The sequence below is a fragment of the Chrysemys picta genome, chromosome 3 (genome assembly GCF_011386835.1).
Source record: "Chrysemys picta bellii isolate R12L10 chromosome 3, ASM1138683v2, whole genome shotgun sequence".
NCBI lineage: Eukaryota > Metazoa > Chordata > Testudines > Emydidae > Chrysemys > Chrysemys picta.
The window spans coordinates 74,569,090-74,594,490 of NC_088793.1; the positions used below are offsets into that span (position 1 = coordinate 74,569,090).

Genomic DNA, 25,401 nt, shown 5'->3' on the forward strand with positions numbered 1-25,401 from the left:
AGTCTGTAACTGGGAAATCTCAGTATGGTAATTAACTATTAATTCTTTTTTTTAATTTAGTGTCATTTCCTGCAGTATGATTTTGCCTTGTAAATAGCTATGTAATACTCTGAGTTTCTGCATGATATTTGAGGGTGTGTACTATAACCACTGCCTCTTGGAGTCACATTACCAAAAGTTGTCTTGCATTTAGTATAAGTGTGATTAATGTGAGAGATAATACAATGGAAGAAGTTAGAAAAGCCATCAGTAAGCACAAAAATGGGAAAGCAGGTGGAGACGATAACATTACTGCAGAGATGCTTAAAGCAAGTCTTGAAATAGCCCTCCAGTCTTTCCTTGTGTTTTTGGATAGAATATGGAATGAAGAAACGAACCCAGCCCAGTGGAAGAGAGGCCTTATAGTAAAATTGCCAAATTGCAATAACTGGTGATGAATCACATTACTCTGAGTATCCGGGAAAATCACATGCAACATCATCCTGGAACATATCAAGAAACAAATAGACTTTCAACTTAGAGAGTAACAAGCAGGTTTTAAATCATCTGCAGACCATATTGTTGTTCTCAGGCATATTATAGAACAAATTGTGGAGCGGCAAGAACCTCTTGTGATAATTTTTATAAATTTCCAGAAGCATTTTGACAATATACACAGAACCAGTCTTTGGAGACATATTATGGAGTACCAACAAAAAAATTAGAATAATCGAGGAGTTATGTGCTAATGACAAATGTGCAGTCAGAAATGATGACAACATCAGCTAATGGTTTCTAGTGACAAGTGGAGTAAAGCAAGGGTGTATTATGTCTCCACTATTGACTATATCATGAGGAAAGTAACTGCAGAAGGCTATTGAGGAATTTTATGAACAAATGATAAAGCACAATTGGATGACCTAGTTTTTGCTGATGACTGTTCTGCTTAGTTCAACACTTTGCTTAATGGCTTAATGGGGGGGGGGGGCGCGGGAAAAAACCAAGCTTTTGGAAAACACAGCAAAACAAGTTTCAGAGTAGCAGCCGTGTTAGTCTGTATCCGCAAAAAGAACAGGAGTACTTGTGGCACCTTAGAGACTAACAAATTTATTAGAGCATAAGCTTTCGTGGACTACAGCCCAGTTCTTTGGTTTGTTCATCAACAAGGGGAAGATCAAATATATGTCTATCGATGTCCCAAAAGTAAGAAGTTAGTTATTTTACCTATTTAGGGAGTCTGACGTGCAATGATGGTGACACCAAGCTAGATGTCAAGCAACAAATATCAAAAGCAGCGAACAACTTTCATACACTTGAAAAGATTTAGAAAACTAGTTTGATTGGCACTGACACAAAAATGCAAAATTTTAATGCCAGCATCATGTCTGTTCTCCTTTATGGAGCAGAGTAATAGAAATCTACAACAGAAATTGATAAGAAGATCAATTCATTCCAAAGTAAATGCCTGTAGAACTTCAGAGTCAATTGGAAACAGTTTCTTGCAACACCAAAAATTCTAATTAGAGCAATCCATTATGCAGAACAATAGAAAAAGAAGCCAAATCCATTAACATGACAGACTAGCACAAGACTGACATAAAAGGCGGAAAATGATGTACACCTTATGTATCTGAGGCACTGGTGCCAGAACCAAGGGGGCCAAGGAGTCATGCCCCCCTCCCCCTTTTAACAAAAGAAACGTAAGTGCAGAATTCTTGTCCCCTGCAGATTTTTTCCCCACCAGGGGCTGCTGTGGCACCAGAAGAGAGGGCACCTGGCTCATCACTGGAGCAGCCAGCCACGGATAGGGAGGGGGCACTTTGGCTTTGTCCTCTCCCCCAACTTCTACAAAGGTTCCGGTACCATCAGGGTATGGGAGGATAAAGAAAGAAGTATACTTTGGGCAGCAACATAAGCAGAGCAGACAGTGAGAACGTTTTAAGCCCAAGCTACAATACTTAATGAAACCTTGTTTTACTCCAAGACAAGCTGGAAAGTAGCAACAAAGGCCTGGTCTACACTAGGCGTTTATGTCGAAGTTAGCGCCGTTAAATCGAATTAACCCTGCACCCGTCCACACTGCGATGCTATTTAGTTCGACATAGAGGTCTCTTTAATTCGACTTCTGTACTCCTCCCCGACGAGGGGAGTAGCGCTAAATTCGACATGGCCATGTCGAATTAGGCTAGGTGTGGATGGAAATCGACGCTAATAGCTCCGGGAGCTATCCCACAGTGCACCACTCTGTTGACGCTCTGGACAGCAGTGCGAGCTCGGATGCTCTGACCAGCCACACAGGAAAAGCCCCGGGAAAATTTGAATTTGAATTCCTTTTCCTGTCTGGCCAGTTTGAATCTCATTTCCTGTCTGGACATCGTGGCGAGCACAGCAGCACTGGCAACGATGCAGAGCTCTCCAGCAGTGATGGCCGTGCAGTCTGGGAATAGAAAGAGAGCCCCAGCATGGACTGATCGTGAAGTCTTGGATCTCATCGCTGTGTGGGGCGATGAGTCCGTGCTTTCCGAGCTGCGATCCAAAAGAAGGAATGCAAAGATCTACGAGAAGATCTCTAAAGACATGGCAGAGAGAGGATACAGCCGGGATGCAACGCAGTGCCGCGTGAAAATCAAGGAGCTGAGACAAGGCTACCAGAAGACCAAAGAGGCAAACGGACGCTCCGGATCCCATCCCCAGACATCCCGTTTCTACGAGGCACTGCATTCCATCCTCGGTGCTGCCGCCACCACTACCCCACCAGTGACCGTGGACTCTGAGGATGGGATACTGTCCACGGCCGGTTCCTCAGACATGTTAGGGGACGGGGAAGATGAGGAAGGAGATGAGGAGGGCGAGGCAGTTGGCAGCTCTCACAACGCTGATTTCCCCGACAGCCAGGATCTCTTCATCACCCTTACAGAGATCCCCTACGAAGCGTCCCCAGCCATTACCCCGGACACAGAATCTGGTGAAGGATCAGCCAGTAAGTGTTGTAAACATCTAAACATTTATTTTTAACAAAACAGGAATATTAACAATTAAAAGAATGGGTTGTTCATGATTAGTGTGCCCTAGGCGCTTAACGGTTTAGTAAGGGGCAGTGCAAGTTTTGAAAAGAAATCTAGCAATGTCCGGTTTTCAGTGATTGTCCTGCACAAGCCGCTCTACTGTGTATTCCCTGCTACTGCAGCTACAGTAAAATGCGGTCTATATGTGCGGGGATAGAGCAGTAATCCTCCTGGGACATCTCGATGAAGCTCTCCTGGAGGTAACTTGAAAGCCGTTGCATGAGGTTCTTGGGGAGAGCGGCCTTATTGGGTCCTCCGAAGTACGACACGTTGCCGCGCCACGAGATTATCAGGTACTCGGGGATCATTGCTCTGCACAGCAGGGCGGCATACGGCCCTGGTCTTTGGAGGCTTTCCCGGAGCATTCTCTCTTTGTCGCTCTCGGAGATCCTCATCAGGGTGATGTCGGCCATGGTGACCTGCTTTTAATTAGGTAGGGGAATGTTAGTGTTGGGACTGCTTTCCCGTTCCTTTACAGAACTGTCACCGCTGGTTTGCAGCCACGCGGTGGAGGCGGGAGAGGGGCAGCCGAAAGGGATCATTCCCGGGGACAGCCGCGAGGGGGTGGGACAGGGGCAGAGTTCCCGCTTGCCGGATTGCTGGCAGCAGGGACTGACATTGATTTAAATGTGAAATGAGGCCAGTGGTAATATAAAAGTTTTAAACTGCCACAAGTGTACGGCTTACCATGTCTGCCTGCAACAGAAATTCCGTTGTGCTGCCTCGCTTCTCAAATGTGCTGTTCAAGACCCCAGGCACAGAATGCGAAGGCCGAGAATTCGACCTTGTGCTGAGTGCGCATGTGAAAGGTGCTGTGCATGGTCTTGTTCACAGAGAAAGACTATGTTCTTTGTTCACAACTACATTTATCTTTCAGAGGAATTCACTCCCTTTTTCCCATTTCCACAGCCCCGTCTGCGACTGTCTCACAACCTAGCCTGGAATCACACTCCCAGAGGCTAGCGCGGATTAGGCGTAGGAAGAAGAGGACACGGGAGGACATGTTCTCTGAGCTTATGGCCTCTTCCCAAGCCCAGGCAGCACAGCAGACCCAGTGGCGGGAGAACTTGACCCGAATGCACCAAGCCAACATGGATCGGGAGGAGAGGTGGCGGCAGGAAGACCAGCAGGCGACTCAAACGCTGCTTGGACTACTGAGGGAGCAAACGGACACGCTCCGGCGCCTTGTGGATGTTCTGCAGGAACGGAGGCAGGAGGACAGAGCCCCGCTGCAGTCCATCTCTAACCGCCCTCCCCCGCCACCAAGTCCCATACCCACCTCACCCAAAGTGCAAAGAAGGAGAGGCGGCAGAGTCCCTGCTAACTCTCACTCCACCCCTGCAGAGAGCTCTAGTAGCAGAAGGCTCTCATTTCCCAAAATTTGAAAAGTTCTTTCCTTCCCGCCTGACACAAGCCCACGTCCAAGTTTCACCTCCCAATGCCATGTGTAGTTGATAATAAAAAATTCGTTTCTGTTAACTACTGTTTCAATCATGTTCTTTTGGAGGAGGAGGGGAAAGGGGGTTGGAAATTGGACAGGACAGTCTCCTTTGGCAGGGTACATAGTCGGGGGCAGGCACAGCAGCAGGGCACATACACAGTGCAGTGATGCAGTGACTAGTTGCCCCGGTTAGTCTGGGAGGTTGTTTTGATGTAATGTTGGGGGGGGTGGGTTGCTCTGTGACTTTGTGGCGGGGGAGGGCAGTTACAGATCTTAAGCGCCGGTCCTTAGACAGGATCACAGAGCCACACAGCATGGGATCTGTAACCGTCCTCCCCCTGCCACAAAGTCAAATAGACCTCCCATACACACAGTCCCGATCAGGAGGGGTGACAGGCTCCGTTGAAACAAGCATCCCACCGCAGCGGAGCCTGTCAATCCTTGAGTTTAGAAGCTGCATTCGCATCACAACACTAGACCCGCCCCGCACCACAGTCTGCGTCCCAGTTTTAAAAAATTCCCGCTAAAACAGTATTAAAGAAAACGGTGTGCTTTAACAAAGTAGAACTATTTTTATTTCGACACGTGTGTTGGAGGGGGGGTGAAGGGGGTATGTAACTGGATAGGATAGTCAACATTACCTGGGTAAAGAAACGGGGGCAGGTTTAGCTTCTCAGTACACAAACTATAAAATCACAGGTTACCCTGCTCACTCAGGAACTTTGCTTTCAAAGCCTCCCGGATGCACAGCGCTTCCCGCTGGTCTCTTCTAATCGCCCGGCTGTCTGGCTGTGAGTAATCACCAGCCAGGCTATTTTCCTCAACCTCCCACCCCGCCAGAAAGGTCTCCCCCTTGCTCTCACAGAGATTGTGGAGCACACAGCAAGCTGCTATAACAATGGGGATATTGGTTTCGCTGAGATCACAGCGAGTCAGTAAGCTTCTCCATCTCCCCTTGAGACGGCCAAAAGCACACTCCACCACCATTCTGCACTTGCTCAGCCGGTAGTTGAAGAGTTCTTTTTCAGTGTCCAGGGCGCCAGTATAGGGCTTCATGAGCCAGGGCATTAGCGGGTAGGCTGGGTCCCCGAGGATGACTATAGGCATCTCCACATCCCCAACAGTTATTTTGTGGTCCGGGAAGTAAATACCTTGTTGCAGCCGTCTAAACAGACCAGAGTTCCTGAAAACACGAGCGTCATGAACCTTGCCCGGCCATCCCACGTAGATGTTGGTAAAACGTCCCCTGTGGTCCACCAGTGCTTGCAGCACCATGGAAAAGTAGCCCTTTCGGTTAATGTACTGGGTGGCCTGGTGGTCCGGTGCCAGGATAGGGATGTGAGTTCCATCTATGGCCCCACCGCAGTTTGGGAATCCCATCGCTGCGAAACCATCTATGATCGCCTCCACGTTTCCCAGGGTCACTACCTTTGGCAGCAGTACATCAACGATTGCCTTGGCTACTTGCATCACAACAACCCCCACGGTAGATTTGCCCACCCCAAACTGGTTCGCGACTGACCGGTAGCTGTCTGGCGTTGCAAGCTTCCACAGGGCTATGGCCACTCGCTTCTGTACACTCAGTGCAGCTCGCAACCGGGTGTCACTGCGCTTCAGGGCAGGGGACAGCAACTCACAAAGTTCCAGGAAAGTTCCCTTCCGCATGCGAAAGTTTCGCAGCCACTGGGATTCATCCCAGACCTGCAGCACTATGCGGTCCCACCACTCAGTGCTTGTCTCCCGTGCCCAGAATCGCCGTTCCACGGCATCAACATGACCCATTGCCACTGTGATGTCCTCGGCGCTGGGTCGCCTGCTTTCTGACAGGTCTGTGCTACTCTCAGACTTCAGGACATCACCGCGGTGCCGTAGCCTCCTTGCCTGACTTTTCTGCATCTGCCTCAGGGAAACCTTTATGATAAGCTGCGAGACGTTGAGAGCGGCCACAACTGCAGCGATGGTCGCAGCGGGCTCCATGCTCGGAGTACAGTGGCGTCCGCGCTGTCAATGACTGGAAAAGCGCGCGAACTGTTTTCCCGCCGGCGCTTTCAGGGAGGGAGGGCGGGAGTGATGGACGGATGACGACAGTTTCCCAAAAGCACCCTCGACTCATTTTGTTACCCAGAAGGCATTGCCGGCTACACCCAGAATTCCAATGGGCAGAGGGGACTGCGGGAACTGTGGGATAGCTGACCACAGTGCACCGCTTCGAATGTCGACGCTATCACCGTTAGTGTGGACGCACAAAGTCGAATTACTGTCCTTAGTGTGGACACACACGCTCGACTTTGCAATATCGATTACAAAAATTCGATGCAAGTAAAATCGAACTACTCTCGTAGTGTAGACAAGGCCAAAGGGTGTGACCTCAGTGTTCCACGGGGATCTGTCTGAATCACTGCAAACAAGAGGTGGCTAACCCTGATGTTTGTTAGAATAATCTGTGACAGTGACCTAATACAAATCTTTGAAAGGGTCTGATGGAGTTTGTAGAGGTTGCATTTTTTTGCACACTGGGAAAAGTTTAAAAAAATAGAAGGTATAATGTCAAAGTCTGGAAATTTTAGAAACCACCAATATAATAAACTCATCAAATAGGTTCATGGGGACAATAAATGAAGAAAAGTGTGTGACTAATATGCCTAGGTTTAACCTAACTTCAGAAAGAGCTAATATGTTGGTCCAGATAGCTTTTTCCTGCTTCTGATTGCAAGATCTCCTTATGTAGCTCAAAACCATAGCTGCCACTGTTATTTAGTTAGATTAATATAATATATAAAAGTATGTATTCAGGGCTGTAAGTCTCTGACATATATTAAAATTCAATCATGTTAGAGTGATGTATCTGCCTCTTGTCCTCCTAAAGGCATTCTCGATTTGTCACCAGTGAATCTTATAAACAGATTTTGTTTTGTCATGCCTGCTTTCTTCAATACATTTGCATTTTAATTTACTACACCTCTCACACACATCTATTTTGCTTCTTATGGCCAACGCTGATGCAAAGCTGTCACTCAATAATATGTAAGTCTGTTTTTTTCTTCTTTCTGTTGTTTTGTTTTTCTGAATGTTCAAATTAACAAATTCTCAATTCTCCTTGAGTTTGGTTAGTAAAGGTTGGATTTCTGTCTAGATTTCATTCTTTTTCTGTGTTACTGTTAAGCTTCCTAATTACAGTGATTGTGCTAGTCACTAACTTTAAAACTAGATAGCAGGTACTTAAATTGGTTTGTCACTTTATATTGGTTCCCATGTTTGCTAGTCCCTTCATTCTGATGTTAGACTTTTTACAATATTTGAGAATCTTTTTTTGGGGGGGGGGGTCTACACATTTTCTGCTTTTTACATGTTTTGTGTTTACAATGGGACCATTTGCATGAGTGAGGCTTGGGCCCTTATCCTTGGTTGGTTTTGATATATCATCAGTATGGATTTCTTTGTAGACTATATGACCTACCATACAGACTCAGAGGCTTTAAGGCCAGAAGGGACCATGAGGATCATCTAGTCTGACCTTCTACACATCACAGACCACAGAACTTCACCCATCCACTCTTGTAGTAGGTCCATAATATCTGGCTGAGCTACTGAAGTCCTCAAATCCTAATTTAAAGACTTCAAGTTACAGAGAATCCACCATTTACTCTAGTTCAAGCCAGCAAGTGACCCGCGCCCCCACATTGCAGAGGAAGGTTAAAAAAAAAAACCCTGGTATCTGCCAATCTTACTGGGGGGGAGGGGAGCAGAATTCCTTCCCAACCCCAAATATGGCCATCAGTTAGACCCTGAGCATGTGGCAAGACCCGCCAGCCAGACACCTGGGAAAGAATCTCTGTAGTAACTCAGAGCCCTCCTGATCTAGTGTCCCAATCCCTTGCCATTGACGATATTTGCTAATACCAGTCATAGATGGGCCATATGCCATTGTACGCAACCTCATCATACCATACTCTCCATAAACTTATCAAGCTCAAACTTGAAACAAGATAGGTTTTTGCTTCCACTACTGCCTTTGGATGTCTGTTCCAGAATTTCGGTCCTCTGATGGTTAGGAACCTTTGTCTAATTTCAAGTCTAGTTTATTGCCATTTGTTCTTGTGCCAACATTGGCCCTTAACTTAAATAACTCCTCTCCCTCCCTGGTTTATAGATTCATAGACTTTAAGGTCAGAAGGGACCATTATGATCATCTGGTCTGACCCCCTGCACGCTGCAGGCCATAAAACCTTCCCCGCCCCTTCCCTGGACTCTGCTGCTGAAGTCCCCAATCCTATTATTAGTGACCTCAATCGGCAGAGACCCTCCTGCTAGAGATCCCTGCCCCATGCTGCGGAGGAAGGCGAAAAACCTCCAGAGGCTCAGCCAATCTGCCCTGGAGGAAAATTCCTTCCCGACCCCAAATATGGCGATCAGTAAGACCCCGAGCATATAGGGAAGAGTCTCCATCCTGACCCCTTTTAGCCATTATGCTATTTACCTACCATTGCTTGGTTTTCCTTGACAACTATGTTTTACCATTAAACCATTCCCTCCATAAACTTATCTAACTTAATCTTAAAGCCAGACAAATCCCTCGCCCCCACAGTTTCCCTCGGAAGGCCGTTCCAATATTTCACCCCTCTAACGGTCAGAAACCTTCGTCTAATTTCAAGCCTGAACTTCCCCACGACCAGTTTATATCCATTCGTTCTCGTATCCACGTTAGTACTAAGCTGGAATAATTCATCTCCCTCCCTTGTATTAATCCCTCTAATATATTTAAAGATAGCAATCATATGGTGTTTATCCCTCTGATGTATTTACAGAGGGCAATCACATCTCCCTGCAGTCTTCATTTGGTTAGGCTAAATAGGCCAAGCTCTTTGAGTCTCCTTTCATAAGACAGGTTTTCCATTCCTCTGATCATCCTAGTAGCCCTTTTCTGCACCTGTTCTAGTTTGAATTCATTTTTCTTAAACATGGAAGGCCAGACTTGCACACAGAGGATTCACCAGTGTTTTGCATAATGGTAATAACACTTCCCAATCTCTACTGGAAATACCTGATGCATCCTCTGATTGCATTAACCTTTTTCATGGCCACATCACACTGGCGGCTCATAGTCATCCAGTATTCAACCAATACACCCATGCCTTTTTCCTCCCCTGTTACTTCTAACTCAGGGATCAGCAACCTTTGGCCCGGGCCAGTTTGTTTACCTACCGCGTCCGCAGGTTCGGCCGATCGCGGCTCCCACTGGCCGCAGTTTGCCGCTCCAGGCCAATGGCTGGGGGAAGTTGCGGCCAACACATCCCTCGGCCCGCTCCGCTTCCTGCAGCCCCCATTGACCTGGAGCGGCGAACTGCGATCAGTTGGAGCCGCGATCAGCTGAACCTGTGGATGTGGCAGGTAAATCAACTGGCCTGGCCCGCCAGGGTAAGCACCCTGGCAAGCCACGTGCCAAAGGTTACCAATCCCTGTTCTAACTGATATGTCCCCAGTTTATAGCAAAAATTCTTGTTGTTAGTACCTAAGTGCATGACCTGGCCCTTTGCACTATTTAATTGCATCCCTATTACTCCAGTTTTCAAAGTCATCCAGATATTCTTGTCTAATATTCTGGTCCTCCTCCATAATGGAAATCCCTCCCAACTTTGTGTCATCTGTAAATTTTAGTAGCACACTCCCATTTTTTGTGCCAATGTCATTAATGAAAATGTTAAATAAGGTTAGTCCCAAGACTGATCCTTGAGGAACTCCACTAGTAACCTCCCTCCAGCCTGACAGTTCACCTTTCAGCATGGCCTGCTGTAGTCTTCCCTTTAATCCGTTCCTTATCTATATTTTGATTCTTATATTAACCCCATCTTCTCCAATTTAACTAATAATTTCCTATGTGGAATTGTATCAAATACTTTACTGAAATCAAAGTCAGTTAGATCTATTGCATTTCCTTTGTCTAGAAAATCTGTTATCTTCTCAAAGAAAGAGATCCAGTTGCTCTGGCATAACTTACCTTTTGTAAAACCATGTTGTATTTTAGCCCAGTTTCAGTTTACCTCTGTCTTTAATTACTCTCTCTTTCAAAATGTGTTCTAAGACCTTGCATACAATTGAGGTCAAACTCGGGCCTGTACTTTTCTGGATCACATTTGTTTTCCTTTTTAAACATAGATACTATATTTGCAATTCTCCAGTCATAGGGTCTGATCCCTGAGTTTATGGATGCACTAAAAATCCTTACTATTGGGCTTGCAATTTCATGTGTCAGTTCCTTTAATATTCTCAAATGGAGATTATTTGGGGCCCTTGATTTGGTCTCATTAAGCTATTTGAGTTTGGCTTCTACCTTGGACATGGTCATTTCTACTTCCATATTCTCAATAGCCACCTTGCCACTTCCCCCAATCTCCTCATTACCCTTATTAAAATCTGAGGCAAAGTATTCATTTAAGTGTTTGTCTATACCTACCTAAAGATTATCTTTACTCTCCACTCCATCCTCAGTGTTAACAGTGCCACTTCTTTTTCCCTTGCTTTATTTTTATTTATGTTGCTAAAGAACCTTTTATTGTTGGTTTTAAATTTCGTTTGTGAGGTCCAGCTCAGCTTGGCTTTTGTCAGTTGTCACTTTTTCCATGTGCTTTCTGACCCCCAAGAGGTAGCTTTCCTTGATGATCCATCCCTTCTTCCATTGCCTGTAGGCTTTGTGCTTTCTCGTAATAACCTGTTTGAGCTGCTTGTTCATCCACTTTGGTCTGCAACTCTTTCCTACCAGTTTTTGCCCCTTGTTTGGGATGCCAGTTCCAGATAGTTTCTGCAACTATCACTTAAAGTTATCCCCAGCTTCCTACCCATTCAAGTCCTTGAGTTCTTCAATACATTCAACTTCCCTAACTAATTCCCTTAACTGTTACTGAAGTTGTGGGGCCTGATTCACCATTGCCCAGCATCTCATATAGTGCAGTGTGAGTGCAAAGCAAATACAAAACAATGTCATTGTGATTTGATGGTATTTCACACCCAATCTGCACTGACTCCACAGAGTGCAGGGCCATGGGGAATCTGGTTCATGGTGTGGAGGTTTCACATGTCACAAAGATTTCCCAACCTGTTTTACTGGTTTGCCCTTTTGTATTGACATCCATGTGATATGATAAGTTATTGCAGCACTCCTCATGCTAAATCAGGATTGAGGGGATTTCTTGTTCTCCCCAAAGGCTAAAGAAAGAAACATATGCAGTCACTAGGAAGGACTCTTCACTGCCCATCACTTTTTGTGTTTTGTTCTCAAGCAGTGAATTATAAGCCGGGATTCTCCTGTGAATTTTTGCTCTTCAGTCTGTCATGTTTTCTGTCAGGTCGTAACTAATATCTTGTAAGGTGATTGACTGGGTTTGACATTTTTACAGTCTTATCAGAGAACTTGTTTCTGTCTCTCCATGTACCTTTGTTTGCATTGTTTTGTTTTAGTTGAGCAGCAGAGGATTTCCTTGCTATCAAGAGAGACTATGACACTCAATAAGGGTTAACTGCCCAAAGCACGTTCACTTTTTCCTCCTTCTCTGGATGAGTAGCGCACAGTACATAGCAGTCAGCTTTGGTGTGCATTTGCTGACTATCCAACACACCATTATGTCTCTTCTTGACCAGCCAGTTTGTAGAGAATGCATTAGCTGCTGTGGGACTGTTGCTTTGCTTCTTCATTTCGTAGTACCGAAGGGCTCCAGTTGTTTGCTCATCAGGACCATGAAATACAAGGTTCACTCCGATTGTTGGTGTTAATGCACTTTTCATGATAAGATCTATATAGTGCCCACAGTAATTCACAAACTAGGTTGCCTATTCCAGATGTGGGTACGAACATGCAAAGCATCAAGAAAGATTCAAGCAGAAGATCTAAGACCCAAATGCTCAAAAGTATTTAGCTTCCTAGCTCCTATTGAGAATTAGACACTTAAATCTGGGCTGAAAGGTCTACCTAACTTGCATTCATACAATTTAGTCTGACCAAAGTCATCTGCGTCCTGACTGCTACACTGAAGAAGGGGATTTTTCATCATGCAATTAGTGAAGTGTTGTAAGTCTTTCCCACATCACAATCACCACCTGACTTCACTGTGAAACATAAAACAATGCGTGTCCACTGTCTGGGATTTTATAAAATTAACAATTTTTATAACAATGTTGAGAGCCTCGTGTACTTCAGGTTGCAACTTCTTTGATGCCAGAACTTGGTCATGAACCATGCAGTGTGTCCAAATTGGTGTAGGTGCTGCTTTCTTTACTCCTGCTGCAACCCCACTGTTCTTTCCAGTAATGGCGCTGCCTCATCAGTGCACAGCCCTCCACACACAGCCCACCTCAGACCTTTATCAACTGAATTTATCATTGATCTTGAATATTTCCTTACTATTTGGTTGGAGTTTCTTTGCAAAATAAAAGTTCTTTAACTATTATACTTGATTTGACAAATCTTGTATAACAGAAGCTGAACCATGTTTGCTGTGTCTGTGAATTCATCAAGCTGAAGTGCAAAATATTGACTCTTCTTAACTTGTTCTGTCAAGTGGTCCTAGGTGTTTTCTGCAAGGTCATCAGCATGTCAGTTGATGGTATTATTTGACAATAGGAATGGTTTTCAGTGCCACAGCTACTTGTTCCTAGTCATAATTCTGCACATGCCTATTGCTGCTGGAAGCAGAAGAGACCCATCAATGGTGTGTACTTGTTTGCATTTTGAAATCCGCATGGCCATAACGTGTGATGCTTTCTAAAGGTTTTGGAGGAACGGTTGCTTCTTTAGGCATGACTTTTTTTCTGCTTTAATTTTTGTTTTTGAAGGGAAAAAATACAGCCCTTGTTTACAAATGCTGGGTGTTTGCTTTTTAAATATCTCTGTAGTTTTCCTGGCCTCATACTTTAATTTACAATCACTTGAAAACAAACAAAACTTTGTCAAGACGCAAAAATCTAAACACAGTGTAACTATCATTATATCGTCTACTTTTCTGTCTTTTCTGTTTAACTTTATTCAGATCCTCTGACAGAGGAATAGCTAGTGCAGGCGCACTATTTCAACAACTTGTGACCCCGTGGTTGAAAACTCATAACACCACTCAAATTTGGCCCCTTTGTCCCTCTGCAGATGAGCAGAGGAACTGTGGAGCCAAATTTGAGTGGCGTTGTGACCAGTGTTCCCTTTAAACCCGGCCCTGTGGCTGCACATCTTAGATGGCTCATGGCTGGGAGTGTAGTCTTTACCCACTCTGCCTGCCCTGCCCACTTGCCAGAACTCGCAGTGGTGTCTCTCCACTCTCTGCTGCTTGGAGCCAGCAGAGTGGGTGGGAGGCAAGTAATCCTGTCCTGCAGGAAGGGAGGGAATTCAGCCAGCTCCAAGTCCCACTTTGCCTTCAGGGCCTTCCTGCCAGAACCCAAGGTGGCTCCACACCACACCACAGAAAGCCAGAAGCTATGCTGACACCACAGCATCTGCCTGCTGGACACTGGCATTGTGAACAATGTACTGTAAATGGGTAAGCAATCTGGGGCTGATTATGCCCTCCTTCCCCTTTCTACTCTCCCCCTCCCCCTCCCCTCCATTCTCCCCATATTCCGCTTCTCCTTACCCTTTCCTTTCTCCTTCACTCTCTATTCCCCCTCTTCCTTCCACTCTCCCCATATTCCTCTTTTCATTTCTCTCCTTTTCCTTCCCTCGCTGCTTCCCCTATCCCCTTCACTCTCTCCATGTTCTTCATTTCATTCCCAAACAAAATGCCTTTCCAGACAGCACCTTCCTTGAAATTTACACACACACACATACACACCGCTGCGGTGCTAGCTGTGCATCCAAAGGCTGGACTGACAGAAATAACTGCAGATGAAAAACCCACATGAAATCCTTGGGAAGGGGATTGGGCAGGGGGTCCTCTGGTTCTGTCAAAAGCTGGTTGCATTGGGTTTATAAAAACCCTGCATTTCATTAAATGCTCTTTAGCATTTGCCTTTGTTTACTGTGTGCTTCATTTTCTCTTTAAAAACTACAGAAGATTTTCTCCTCCTCCCCCTTCCAAGTCTTATTAATCTCATTAAACCCACAAATACAGAGAATCATATTCATTTGAAGGGTTGAAGGGCAGAAAATAAAATGAATTTTTTGACACTGGCAAGTTGGAAGGTCAATCATCATAGATTAGTCAGTGTGTGTGTGTGTGTGTGAGAGAGAGAGAGAGAGAGAGAGATTTGGGAGGAGCGGTATACAATAGAATTTTTAAATCAGTGACAAACAGATAATGGAAATAGTGCCTTATTTTTGATTCAGATAGTATTTGTTTGTTTGTTTTTGTTTTTGATTACAGGGTTTGGAAGGCAACTTGTAGTGAGTAAGGAATGTTGTTCTCGACCCTCAGAAATCTGTTTTTACACATATATGTACTAAATTGTAGTGTTTAAAATAATCGGCTTCGGGTTATTATTGAAAGTGTTTGAAATGCGTGTTTCCATTAAAACATTATGCTGCAGTTTGTTTGCAAATGTGAATTGTAAATTCATCTCGTGCCAGGGTATGGTGTGAACGAATGAAGAAAGTTTGGGCTTTTAAAGCAGTGTTTATTTTGAGTATTGTTTTTCACAAATAGAGGGCTTTTTAAATCATTCCATTGCAGTGCAGTATACACTCAAACGGGCTTTATCAAAACATTTTCCACTTGACATAGAAAAAAATCTTACCCCTGAAGATATTTCATTATTTTTTAATATAACAAAATATAATGTTTAAGAGGAGTTGAATATACCCTTTTTTGTCAATATTTTCTACAGGCTGATTCAAGGCTAGTTCAATTTGAAATAATTTGAAACTGAAAGGCACATAAATATTTTGTATAGAGAGAGAAGTGGATCTGAAGGATCTTACCACTCCATGATGTCAAGCCAGGAGGTGGAGGGGAGGGGACCCACAGTAAAACCTGCACTGGGCCCATTATTCTGTTCCTCTGGAACTGTTAAAATCATCAGCATCTTCAGCTGAACGTTTGCTACATGTCGGTTTAGCACTTGGTAACAACCATTCCATTATAAAGATAAAATACACCTGTCTCTCCATTGGCCCCCGGCCCCTATCTGCTCGTACTAGGAGCCTCTTTTGACCAGCAGGGGCTTTTAGTGGTGAGACTTCCTCCTGAATGCTTCCCCGAGTCTCTGTGCTGAAGGCTCCCTGCAGGAGTGGATGGCACAAAGGGTATGTCCACATGGCAATAAAACACATGTGGCCGCCGGGCTTGGGCTGTGGGGTTATAAGATTGCAATGTAGATGTTCAGGCTCAGACTGGAGTCTGAAATCTGGGACCGTTCCTCTCCTCCCCCCCACCATCCCTTGGGGTGCCAGGGCTCAGGCTCCAGCTCAAACCTGAATTTCTACACAGCAGTTTTAGAGCTCCATGGACCATGCCCCACGAGCCTCAGTCCCCTGACATGGGCCAGCCACAGGTGTTTGATTACAGTGTAGACATACTCAGAGAGGCTCCCAGCTTCAGCAGCAGCATAAGACACAGATCCATAGATAAGATTCAGGTGATTTTTAATCCTTGTTTAATAGTCTCTTAATTAGGAAAAAAAACAAAAATGGGCACATCAATTCACATTTCCCCCAAACACTCCTGGCTTCTCCATGAATCCTGGGGAGGGGGACAGCTCATGGTTTGGGAAGCACAGTTTGGTTTAAATAATTTATGGTACCAGAGTTTGGTCTGGCATCCAATCTCACCCTTTTGGGACTACGTCTTTGATAATCTCTGCTTGTAGCATGTTAGTAATATCATAGCTAGATAGGGAGGCTTAGCACAAAGGCTGAGGATATTTTCCAGGGCTTATGTAATTAGCCTTCATTTCAAAAGGGACCTCTTGTTCACTGAAGATGTAGATAAAATATATTTAAGAAAATCTTATGATAGACAATGAGGTTGATATCCCTCTTTTTTTCACATCCTCTTCAAGTATTAGAATAGAAGGATTGAAAGGTTTGGGAGAAAATCCTCATATTTCTCTATATTCTATTCTAATTCCTTTGGTGCCTCTCTAGAAAAGAAGAAAGAGAGTTTCTCTTTCTCCTTTTTCTCCAAAATACCTGCATGAGCTCTTTAGGACCCACAGGTCAGCCTCAGCCCTATGGCTAAGAGATTGTTCTTCATTTCATACAAGTAGATAACTAGTTGACCTTCCTACTGGGAACTCGCCTGGGGCTATGGCATGAATTTTATCAGTTACTAGGAATAACCTGTTTCTGGAATCATTGGTATGCATGCCTCTCCTTGAAAAAGTGGTCAGATGAGTGATATCTGTCACGCAACTGCAGATTAAACTACATTGCCTCAGCTTTCACTGATTGGCAGAAAAAAGTTAATGCTACCAACTCTACTAGGCTGCATTGGTAGAAGGAGTGTAGTTGGTTGAACTGCATTCAGTTTGAAGAAGATAAATGTCCTTAAGAGGTCCCAACACCGAATGGATTATTCATATTAATTGTTCAAGTAGTGAAGTCAGGAGAGGTGTTGATTTAAGTAAACCACTTAACTGTGTACCTCCAAAGGAGTTAATCCAGAGGCTTTTTTTAAAGATGTGTATAATTAATCATTGGATTATTCAGAAGTACAGTAAGTATACCTGAAATATTACTCTTTGTAATTTCCTTGAGCAATTCATCAGCAATCTACTACATAGCTTTTGGCACCTGCACCTTTTTGAGAGCGTTGGACACCTTTTTCACTAGTACCCTTTCAAATAATTGAAAGGCTTGGGCAATATCCTAACTTACTTGATACTCAGGGTTTTCTTCACCCTCCTGACAAAGCAAAGCCATGCAATTCTGTGGTCTAAACATTTTTGCTGTGTCTTCATGAACAAAGTCTTAAACCTAGATGAACATTAGAGAGACAAGATGGGTGAGTTAGTATCTTTTATTAGGCCAATTTCTGTTGGTGAGAGAGAAGCTTGTCCCTTCCACCAACAGAAGTTGGTCCAATAAAAGATACTAACTCATTACCTTGTCTCTCAAATATCTTGGGACCAACATGGCTACAATACTACATAAAACACTAAATTGAACATGGCAGTTTTCCATTACATTAGGTTGTGCTAAACTTGTGTTAGCAGAAAGTAACCCTTTACGTCTCTTTTTACGGCATTCTCAAGCTGCAGGTAAAAGATCTGTACCTGCACTTCATTGTTCTCTACTGCTTATGAAAATAATTTGGGCATAAATTGGATTAAAGAGGCAAGGGAAGGTGAGTGCCCTAACCATCAAACTATTGATATTCTGAGGTGGGCTTTCTCAATCTCTCCTGTTTGGAACTGTTCCACTTTGTATAAATAATGAAATAGTAATTACACTATGGACTTGAACCTGAAACTCCTTTGTGAATGTCAGTGGTGCCTAAATGTTGGACTTAGGGGCCTATCTGACTCCCTCTTTCTCCCTTCCTCTTGTGAATCTAGCCCCAAGTGCTGAAATCACTTTTGAAAATGTTATCCAGGGCATAATATGTTTCATTTGGCCTAGCTCTTCAACTTGGAAGCTTTCAGACTTGGATATCATGTTCCATATTTCAGTTATTCAAATCAGCATTAGATGAGAGATTGGTTTTGGATCTGCAGTTTCAATTAGACCTGTTTTTCTATAATATTATGCTATATTAAACAAGCAGTTTAATAAGTGCATCCTTATGAGATGCAAATTGATAGATTTTGACAATTTACTGATGTGGAGGACTTACTTTAAAATTCATTATATTTATTTACATTCCAGTCTAAAATGTAATGGTTTCCTACAAGACTGTAAAAAATACAGTTCTAAAATACTAAATAAGCAGCTTTCAAATTTTAATTTTATGTATTATCTTTTGCACAAAGTAGAAGGCAAACACTTGCTGACCTTAAATATTTAATCTGGTGGTTGACACAACATCATATTTTTTTCTTAGTACTTTCCTTTTTTAGCTGCAGCATGGAAGAAATTCTGGAGGAAATGGAAATTACTCTTTTATTGAAATTCATCAGAGACACTTCACTCCTCCATATTGTCATTATGAAAAAGCACATAAAACAATATGATGAATCCACTGAGAACATGTTCCCTTAGATATACAATGGAAAATTTCTAAATTACTATCAAGTAAAACAATGTAGAGTGGTAATGGGCTACTTGTGATTACTGATGCAGTACATATAATACCTTAACAGAACAGCACAGCTTTCAAACTGTCATATTTCTATTATGAGAGGGATGGTGTGGGGTAAACTCTTGATTTAATAAAAAAAAGGGAGGAAAGAAAGAAAGATGCTGTTGATAACATCTACCTCTATATTTTCAAGAGAAGAAGGAAAGGGTCTGTCTGGCTAACTCTGATTAACATCAGTTCCTCCCACCCCCACACCAGTTATTTAACTTTAGATTTATAGAGCTAGCAGAAACTTGAAATGCCTGCTTTGTGGGAAATTTCAAAATATTACAATTTCCCACCAATCAGAAATTCTGTAATATTTTTGTTTTGGAAACACCGACAAATGGCTTTTCCCAACTGAAATATTGTCCTGGATCCAGTAGTTGCTGACTGAAATTGACATGATTCTTATCAATTGACTGCTGTCCACCACAGAGTGGGGCAGCCTGGGGAGCCAGCTGGCCTGGCAGTCTGAGAGCCATGGGGTCCCCAGGCTGCGACTCTCTACACTGTGGGGCTGCCTCAAAGCTGCAGACCCAGGATGTCCATCTCGCGATTTCCAGGCTCCCAGTTCCACAGCAGGGCTCCTGGAAGCTCTGAGAGCTCCCAGGGTTTCCTAGCTCTATGACAGGGATTTTGGAATCTCTGAGAACTCAGGGCTTCCAGGCTCCCTGCCACAGATGTTACGTGGGGTTCCAGTGAACCCAAAGTTCTTGGTAATCCTTGTTACCTGGGGTTCCAGTGAACACAAAACTCTCTGTACCCAGGTTCCAGTGAACCCAAAGCTCTTGGTAACTTTACTCTTTGCGAGTCGGTATCAGGACAAACCAAGGGAGACGCAGCACCTCTGACTACTATGTGGCTGACACAAACAAATCAAAACCACATGCTTTCACTTAAAGCCAGTACTTTATTAATTCCCTGAACTCCCAACAGAATGCCTCTACTTAGTTACTGCTTTATCTAGTCTCAAGCACACACAAATACAATAGGTTATAAAGTTATAGAGTACCCCAAACAGCAAAATACCCCTCAAGATTACCTCTCAGGAGTTTGGAGCGGACTTGGGGTGATTCAGCCACAGATTTCCAGTGGCCAGCTTTCCGTCTGCAGCTGGAGAGCTTCTCAATGTGTCCACAAAGCAATCCACTTAATTTAGACCCACCATTCCCCTTTTATAGCCCAAAGTTACAAAGACATTGTCAATCAAAGGTGTTACATAGATGATCAAATGGAATCAATTGCTGGTTAAAGAAAGTCAAAAGAGGGTACGGTTTTGTGGTTTCCAGTGGTTAGTCTGGCAGGTATAAATATTTCCAGACTGCCTGTTTTTTCACAGATGCTCACCCCTGCACATCAAGAAAGGGACAGAGCAAATCCAGTTCACCCCTCCTCCCTTCTGGCTTTGCCTTACCTAAGCTAAGTTACTACAGAGATCTACTAAATAACTATTCCTAGCAATAAACAAAATAAGTGATAGCCCATGCCAGTAGTTGACAGTGGCTTAGGCATGTGGTGGTTAAAATACCTGTCTACACAAGCTAGAGCCAAGCCCTGGTCAGAGTCAGAGTTCCCTCGTCTTCCAACTCCCTGGACTTCCAGGTTCAGTGCAGCAGGGCTGCCCAGCAATAGAGCCTGGAAGAACTGGGATCCCCAGCAGCCTGCCAGGAAACCTTGCAGGTTTCCATGAGAACCATGCCTGTCATTCAATAAAGGTTCATTGAAACTGAAAAGTTTCCATGAAGCATTTCAGGTTCAACACATTGGCATTTTCCAACAAAACACAGCTCTAGTACAACTCCCACACAACACTTGGAAAATGTACCCTCATTTATCGTTCGTTTGTTTGTTTAAAAATAATTTCATTCCATTTTCACAAGGAGTCTAAATACATACAGCACGTATCAGGAAAGCAGACATAGCAGAAATAGTCACTATGTGTACCTGTCAGTGTAGCATTTATTTCTACATTTTGCTCTTACTGAGTGTTGGTCTGATTGGGCCTTCATCCTTCCCCACTTAGGCCTCCTCACGGAGGCCAATCACAGTTACAGTCCTTTCACTCTCCTGAGCACAGAAATTGCTTCTTGGAAGTGCCCGATATGGTATAATCCATATCAAAATAAGCTAGGAACTGCTCTATCCAACCAAAAAAGCCAGCTGTCCATGGAGGGAAGCATGTGCCAGTCTCTTCCATGGTACAGGCTTTGAGACAGGGACTGTGATTTGCTGTTTGTTTGTATAGTTTCTAGTAGGGTGAAGCCCCAGTCTTGTTAATTAATAATACTAAATAATCTCTGTGAGAAGTGCCACGGCATGAGTGCTCTGTAAGAGCTCCTGGAGGCATTGTCTTATTGAATCACGATGCTCCTCAGACCTCCCACTGCATGATGCAGCTTCAAATCACCTCCCACGCAGGCATTGTTTGGCCTTTTAAATATAAAGTTGATGGGCCAGATCCTGCTTATCCCTGTTCCCCCATCCCACTGTCGCTGATTTTCATTGATCTGCCAGCCCAAAGCAGTCGCAGAGCCATACCCAGCTCTGCGTAGCAGAGAATTCTGCCAATGGAGGGGAATTATGGTTTTTGTAATAATAACATAGCCATTGTCATCAGTAAATCACAAGCTCTTTACAGATGAAGCCAGTATCATTGCCCCAATTTACGGATGGGGAAACTGAGGGGGAGACTTGTCCAAGGTCACCCAGCAGACCAAGCAGAGAGCCAGAAATAGCATCCAGGTCTCCTGAATCCATCTAGTGCTCTATCCACTGTGCAACACTACCATCACACAGCCTGTCTGGCTCTAGACCCCCACCACACCCTTGACTCCCCATCCGCCGCAATATAGAGAACATGACTTCAGCACTCTTCCACTTTGAGAATCCTCAGCTGCCGGACCAACCCTTAGGGGACTTTTACAGTTAGGCACATTTAGAGCAGCCCTGTGACAAAAAGTCTACCGCCATCCTCAGGATCTACAGTCTACCGCCATCCTCAGGATCTGGGTAGCATAAAGGTGGTTTAAGACCATCTTAATCCCCTTGGGGCCTTCACTGCAGAAAGCTCAGCAGAACCCTATATGCAATATTGTCAATACCAAATAGTAAAAAATCATGAGTCAGGCCCCCAGAAATATAAGACTGACTAAAAATCATGTGGTTTTATTAAATATATATATATAATTTTGTGTTCTTTTTATTTGCCCTTATTTTTATTTCTGTTTTGTGAGCCTTTGGGGTACACTGCAGCTCATCTCTGCAACCGCGAGGCCTAGAAATTAGGGCTGTCACATGATTAAAAAATGAATTGTGATTAATCGTGTGATTAATCGCACTGTTAAACAATAATAGAATACCATTTATTTAAATACTTTTGGATGTTTTCTACATTTTCAAATATATTGATTTCAATTACAACATAGAATACAAAGTGTACAATGCTCACTTCATATTTATTTTTGTTTACAAGTATTTGCACGGTAAAAGAAACAAAAATAGTATTTTTCAATTCACCTAATACAAGTACTGTAGTGCAAACTCTTTAAGGTTGAACTTACAAATGTAGAATTATATACAAAAAAATGCATTCAAAAGGGGTCACCAGTACAAAAGTTTGAGAACCACTGCTCTCATGGACTCTTGTTAACAACTAGGGGGAGGGATAGCTCAGTGGTTTGAGCATTGGCCTGCTAAACCCAGGATTGTGAGTTCAATCCTTGAAGGGGCCACTTAGGGATCTGGGGCAAAATAAGTACTTGGTCCTGCTAGTGAAGGCAGGGGGCTGGACTTAATGACCTTTCAAGGTCCCTTCCAGTTCTAGGAGATAGGATATCTCCATTAATTTAACGTAAAAATAAAACATTGTAAAATTTTAGAGCCTGCAAGTCCACCCAGTCCTACTTCTTGTTCAACCAGTCACTCAGACAAATTGTTTACATTTGCAGGAGATAATGCTGCCCGCTTCTTGTTTACAATGTCACCTGAAAATGAGAACAGGCATTCTCCTGGCTCTGTTGTAGCCGGCATTTCAAGATATTTATGTGCCAGATGTGCTAAAGATTCGTATGTCCCTTAATGCTTCAACCACCATTCCAGAAACATGCATCCATTCTGATGACAGGTTCTGCTCAATAACCATCCAAAGCAGTGCGGATCGACGCATGTTCATTTTCATTATCTGAGTCAGATGCCACCAGCAGAAGGTTGATTTTCTTTTTTGGTGGTTTGGGTTCTGTAGTTTCCACATAGGCGTATTGCTCCTTTAAGACTTCTGAAAGTCTTATGTTCCACACCTCGTCCCTCTCAGATTTTGGAAGGCACTTCAGATTCTGACTCCTTAGGTGAGTGCTGTAGTTATCTTTAGAAATCTCACATTGGTATCTTCTTTGCATTTTGTGAAATCTGCAGTGAAAATGTTCTTAAAATGAACAGCATGTGCTGGGTCATCATCCGAGATTGCTATAACATGAAATATATGGCAGAATGTGGATAAAACAGAGCAGGGGACATACAATTCTCCTCCAAGGAGTTCAGTCAGAAATTTAATTAACGCATTGTTTTTTTAATGAGCATCATCACCATGGAAGCATGTCCTCTGGAATGGTGGCAAAGCATGCAGGGGCATACGAATGTTTAGTAGATCTAGCACGTAAATATCTTGCAATGCCAGCTACAAAAGTGCCATGCAAATGCTTGTTCTCACTTTAAATAAGAAGAGGGCAGCATTATCTTCTGTAAATGTAAACAAATTTGTTTGTCTCAGCAATTGGCTGAACAAGAAGTAGGACTGAGTGGACTTGTAGACTCTGAAATTTTACATTGTTTTGTTTTTGAGTGCAGTTATGTAACAAAAAAATCTACATTTGTAAGTTGCACTTTCATGACAAAGATTGCACTACAATATTTGTATGAGATGAATTGAAAAACACTATTTCTCTTGTTTATCATTTTTACAGTGTAAATATTTGTATCAAAAATAATATACACTTTGATTTCAATTACAACACAGAATACAATATGTATGAAAATGTAGAAAACCATCCAAAATATTTAATACATTTCAATTGGTATTCTATTGTTTAACAGTGCGATTAAAACTGTGATTAATCATGATTAATTTTTTTAATCGCAATTAATTTTTTTTTAGTTAATCACAATGAGATAACTGCGATTAATCGACAGCCATACTAGAAATGTATTTATTATGCAGATTAAAGCAGAGAGTCTCATGTATTCATACAGCTCCTGCAGCTGGGATTTTACAGAAAAGTTATCATGAGAATTGCAATAAAATTGTACAAAATGGAAATTGCAAAAATTGTAGGAGTAAGGCTAAGATTTTGTCTCAGTAATTTTTAGTAAAAGTCATGGACAGGTCATGAGTAATAAACAGTTTCAGAGTAGCAGCCGTGTTAGTCTGTATCCGCAAAAAGAAGAACAGGAGGACTTGTGGCACCTTAGAGACTAACAAATTTATTAGAGCATAAGCTTTCGTGGACTACAGCCCACTTCTTCGGATGCATATCATCCGAAGAAGTGGGCTGTAGTCCACGAAAGCTTATGCTCTAATAAATTTGTTAGTCTCTAAGGTGCCACAAGTCCTCCTGTTCTTCTTTTTGAGTAATAAACAAAAATTCATGGAAGCCCGTGACGTGTCCATGACTTTTGCTAAAAATAATCCTGACAAAATGGGGAGTGGAAGAGTCCAGCACCCACTGCTGCTGCCGCTCACATTGTCTGGGAGCTGCGGGTCCCCGCTGCCTGTGGAGGCTCGGAGCTCCAGGACTGGTGGCTGGGCGTTTCTGGGGCCTCCCACCCCAGCTCGGAACTCCGGTGGTCCCCTGCCATTGCTTGGAGCTCTGGGGGCTGCCTGTTGCCTGCATGGCTGGGAACTGTGGGGATCCCCCCATCACTGCGGCTCAGAGCTCTGGCGTCCCGCTGCGGCTGGGATCTCCGGGGGCCCCTGAAGCTGGGAGCTCTGATGCCGCCTGCTGCCTGCAACGACTGGGAACTCCAGGGGCCGCCCATGGTGGCTTGGCCTGCGGAGGCTCCTGCTCTGGCGGTTTGGAACTCTGGCGGCTTGGAGCTCTGGGAAGGCACCTGGGAGCTGCAGGGCCTCCCACCGCCTGCTGGGGCTGGGAGCTGTGGGCCCCCCCCCCCGCCCAGCTTGGAGCTCCAATTGGGAGCTGCAGAGTCCCCACAGCTGAGAGCTCTGGGGCACCCCCACTGGCTGACAGCTCCAGCCCCGCAGTCCTGGGGCTGAAGCAGAAAATGTAATGGATGTCTCTGAAGTCACGAATTCCGTGACCTCCGTGACACATTCGTAGCCTTAAATGAGTACAGGGAGCATGTACATGCACTGGAAGAAACGGCAGCCTTTCCTGGTCCTTTTCCCATGTCATTTCTCCATCACCACATGCCAAGAGTAAGGGGATTGCCAATGGCTGGAGTGCACTGTACTCTGGCAATCCTCACCAGTGTAATTGCCCTTCCAGGCTATTACAAACCAGTGGAAGTTAGAGCAATCCTCAGGCTGTTCTACTTTGCACTGGGAGCTGGATCTCTGGGGTCTCTTTACTTCTCTGCCACTCTCAGCTGTGCAGAGTTCTTCTCCGGTGCAGCTGAGGATTCCACCTATACTGTTTTATATAATGCAGTGTTAGCAAAATATGTTGTAATGTCTTTTGATTTGCCATAGTGCTACTTCCCTCAGAGACATTTT

The 25,401-nt window shown here is 43.9% G+C and overlaps 2 protein-coding genes across 3 annotated transcripts in view; both read left to right on the top strand.

The window, feature by feature from the left end:
* FUT9 (fucosyltransferase 9) overlaps positions 1-25,401 on the top strand; it is a 148,042-nt gene that overhangs the window by 101,097 nt on the left and 21,544 nt on the right. The window contains exon 1 of one of the 2 annotated variants that reach the window (XM_042857599.2): positions 13,748-14,000. The exons of the other annotated variant lie outside the window; for it this stretch is intronic. Within the exon in view, the coding sequence (XP_042713533.2) occupies positions 13,997-14,000 (4 nt within the window). The 5' untranslated portion in view covers positions 13,748-13,996. Of the gene's footprint in view, positions 1-13,747; positions 14,001-25,401 lie in introns of those variants that run through there. 2 annotated transcript variants of the gene reach the window in all.
* On the top strand, positions 2,241-4,523 carry LOC135982276 (uncharacterized). Its single transcript, XM_065588215.1, has 2 exons — positions 2,241-2,959; positions 3,954-4,523. Exons 1-2 carry the CDS (start codon positions 2,383-2,385, stop codon positions 4,427-4,429), a joined length of 1,053 nt encoding a protein of 350 aa, XP_065444287.1. The 5' UTR covers positions 2,241-2,382; the 3' UTR covers positions 4,430-4,523.

Bases quoted from the DNA above. Each gene is read 5' to 3' on its own strand.
- LOC135982276 (XM_065588215.1), top strand. From the start codon at position 2,383: ATGCAGAGCTCTCCAGCAGTGATGGCCGTGCAGTCTGGGAATAGAAAG. The intron at 2,960-3,953 runs GTAAGTGTTGTA...CCATTTCCACAG, and splicing joins ATCTGGTGAAGGATCAGCCA to CCCCGTCTGCGACTGTCTCA.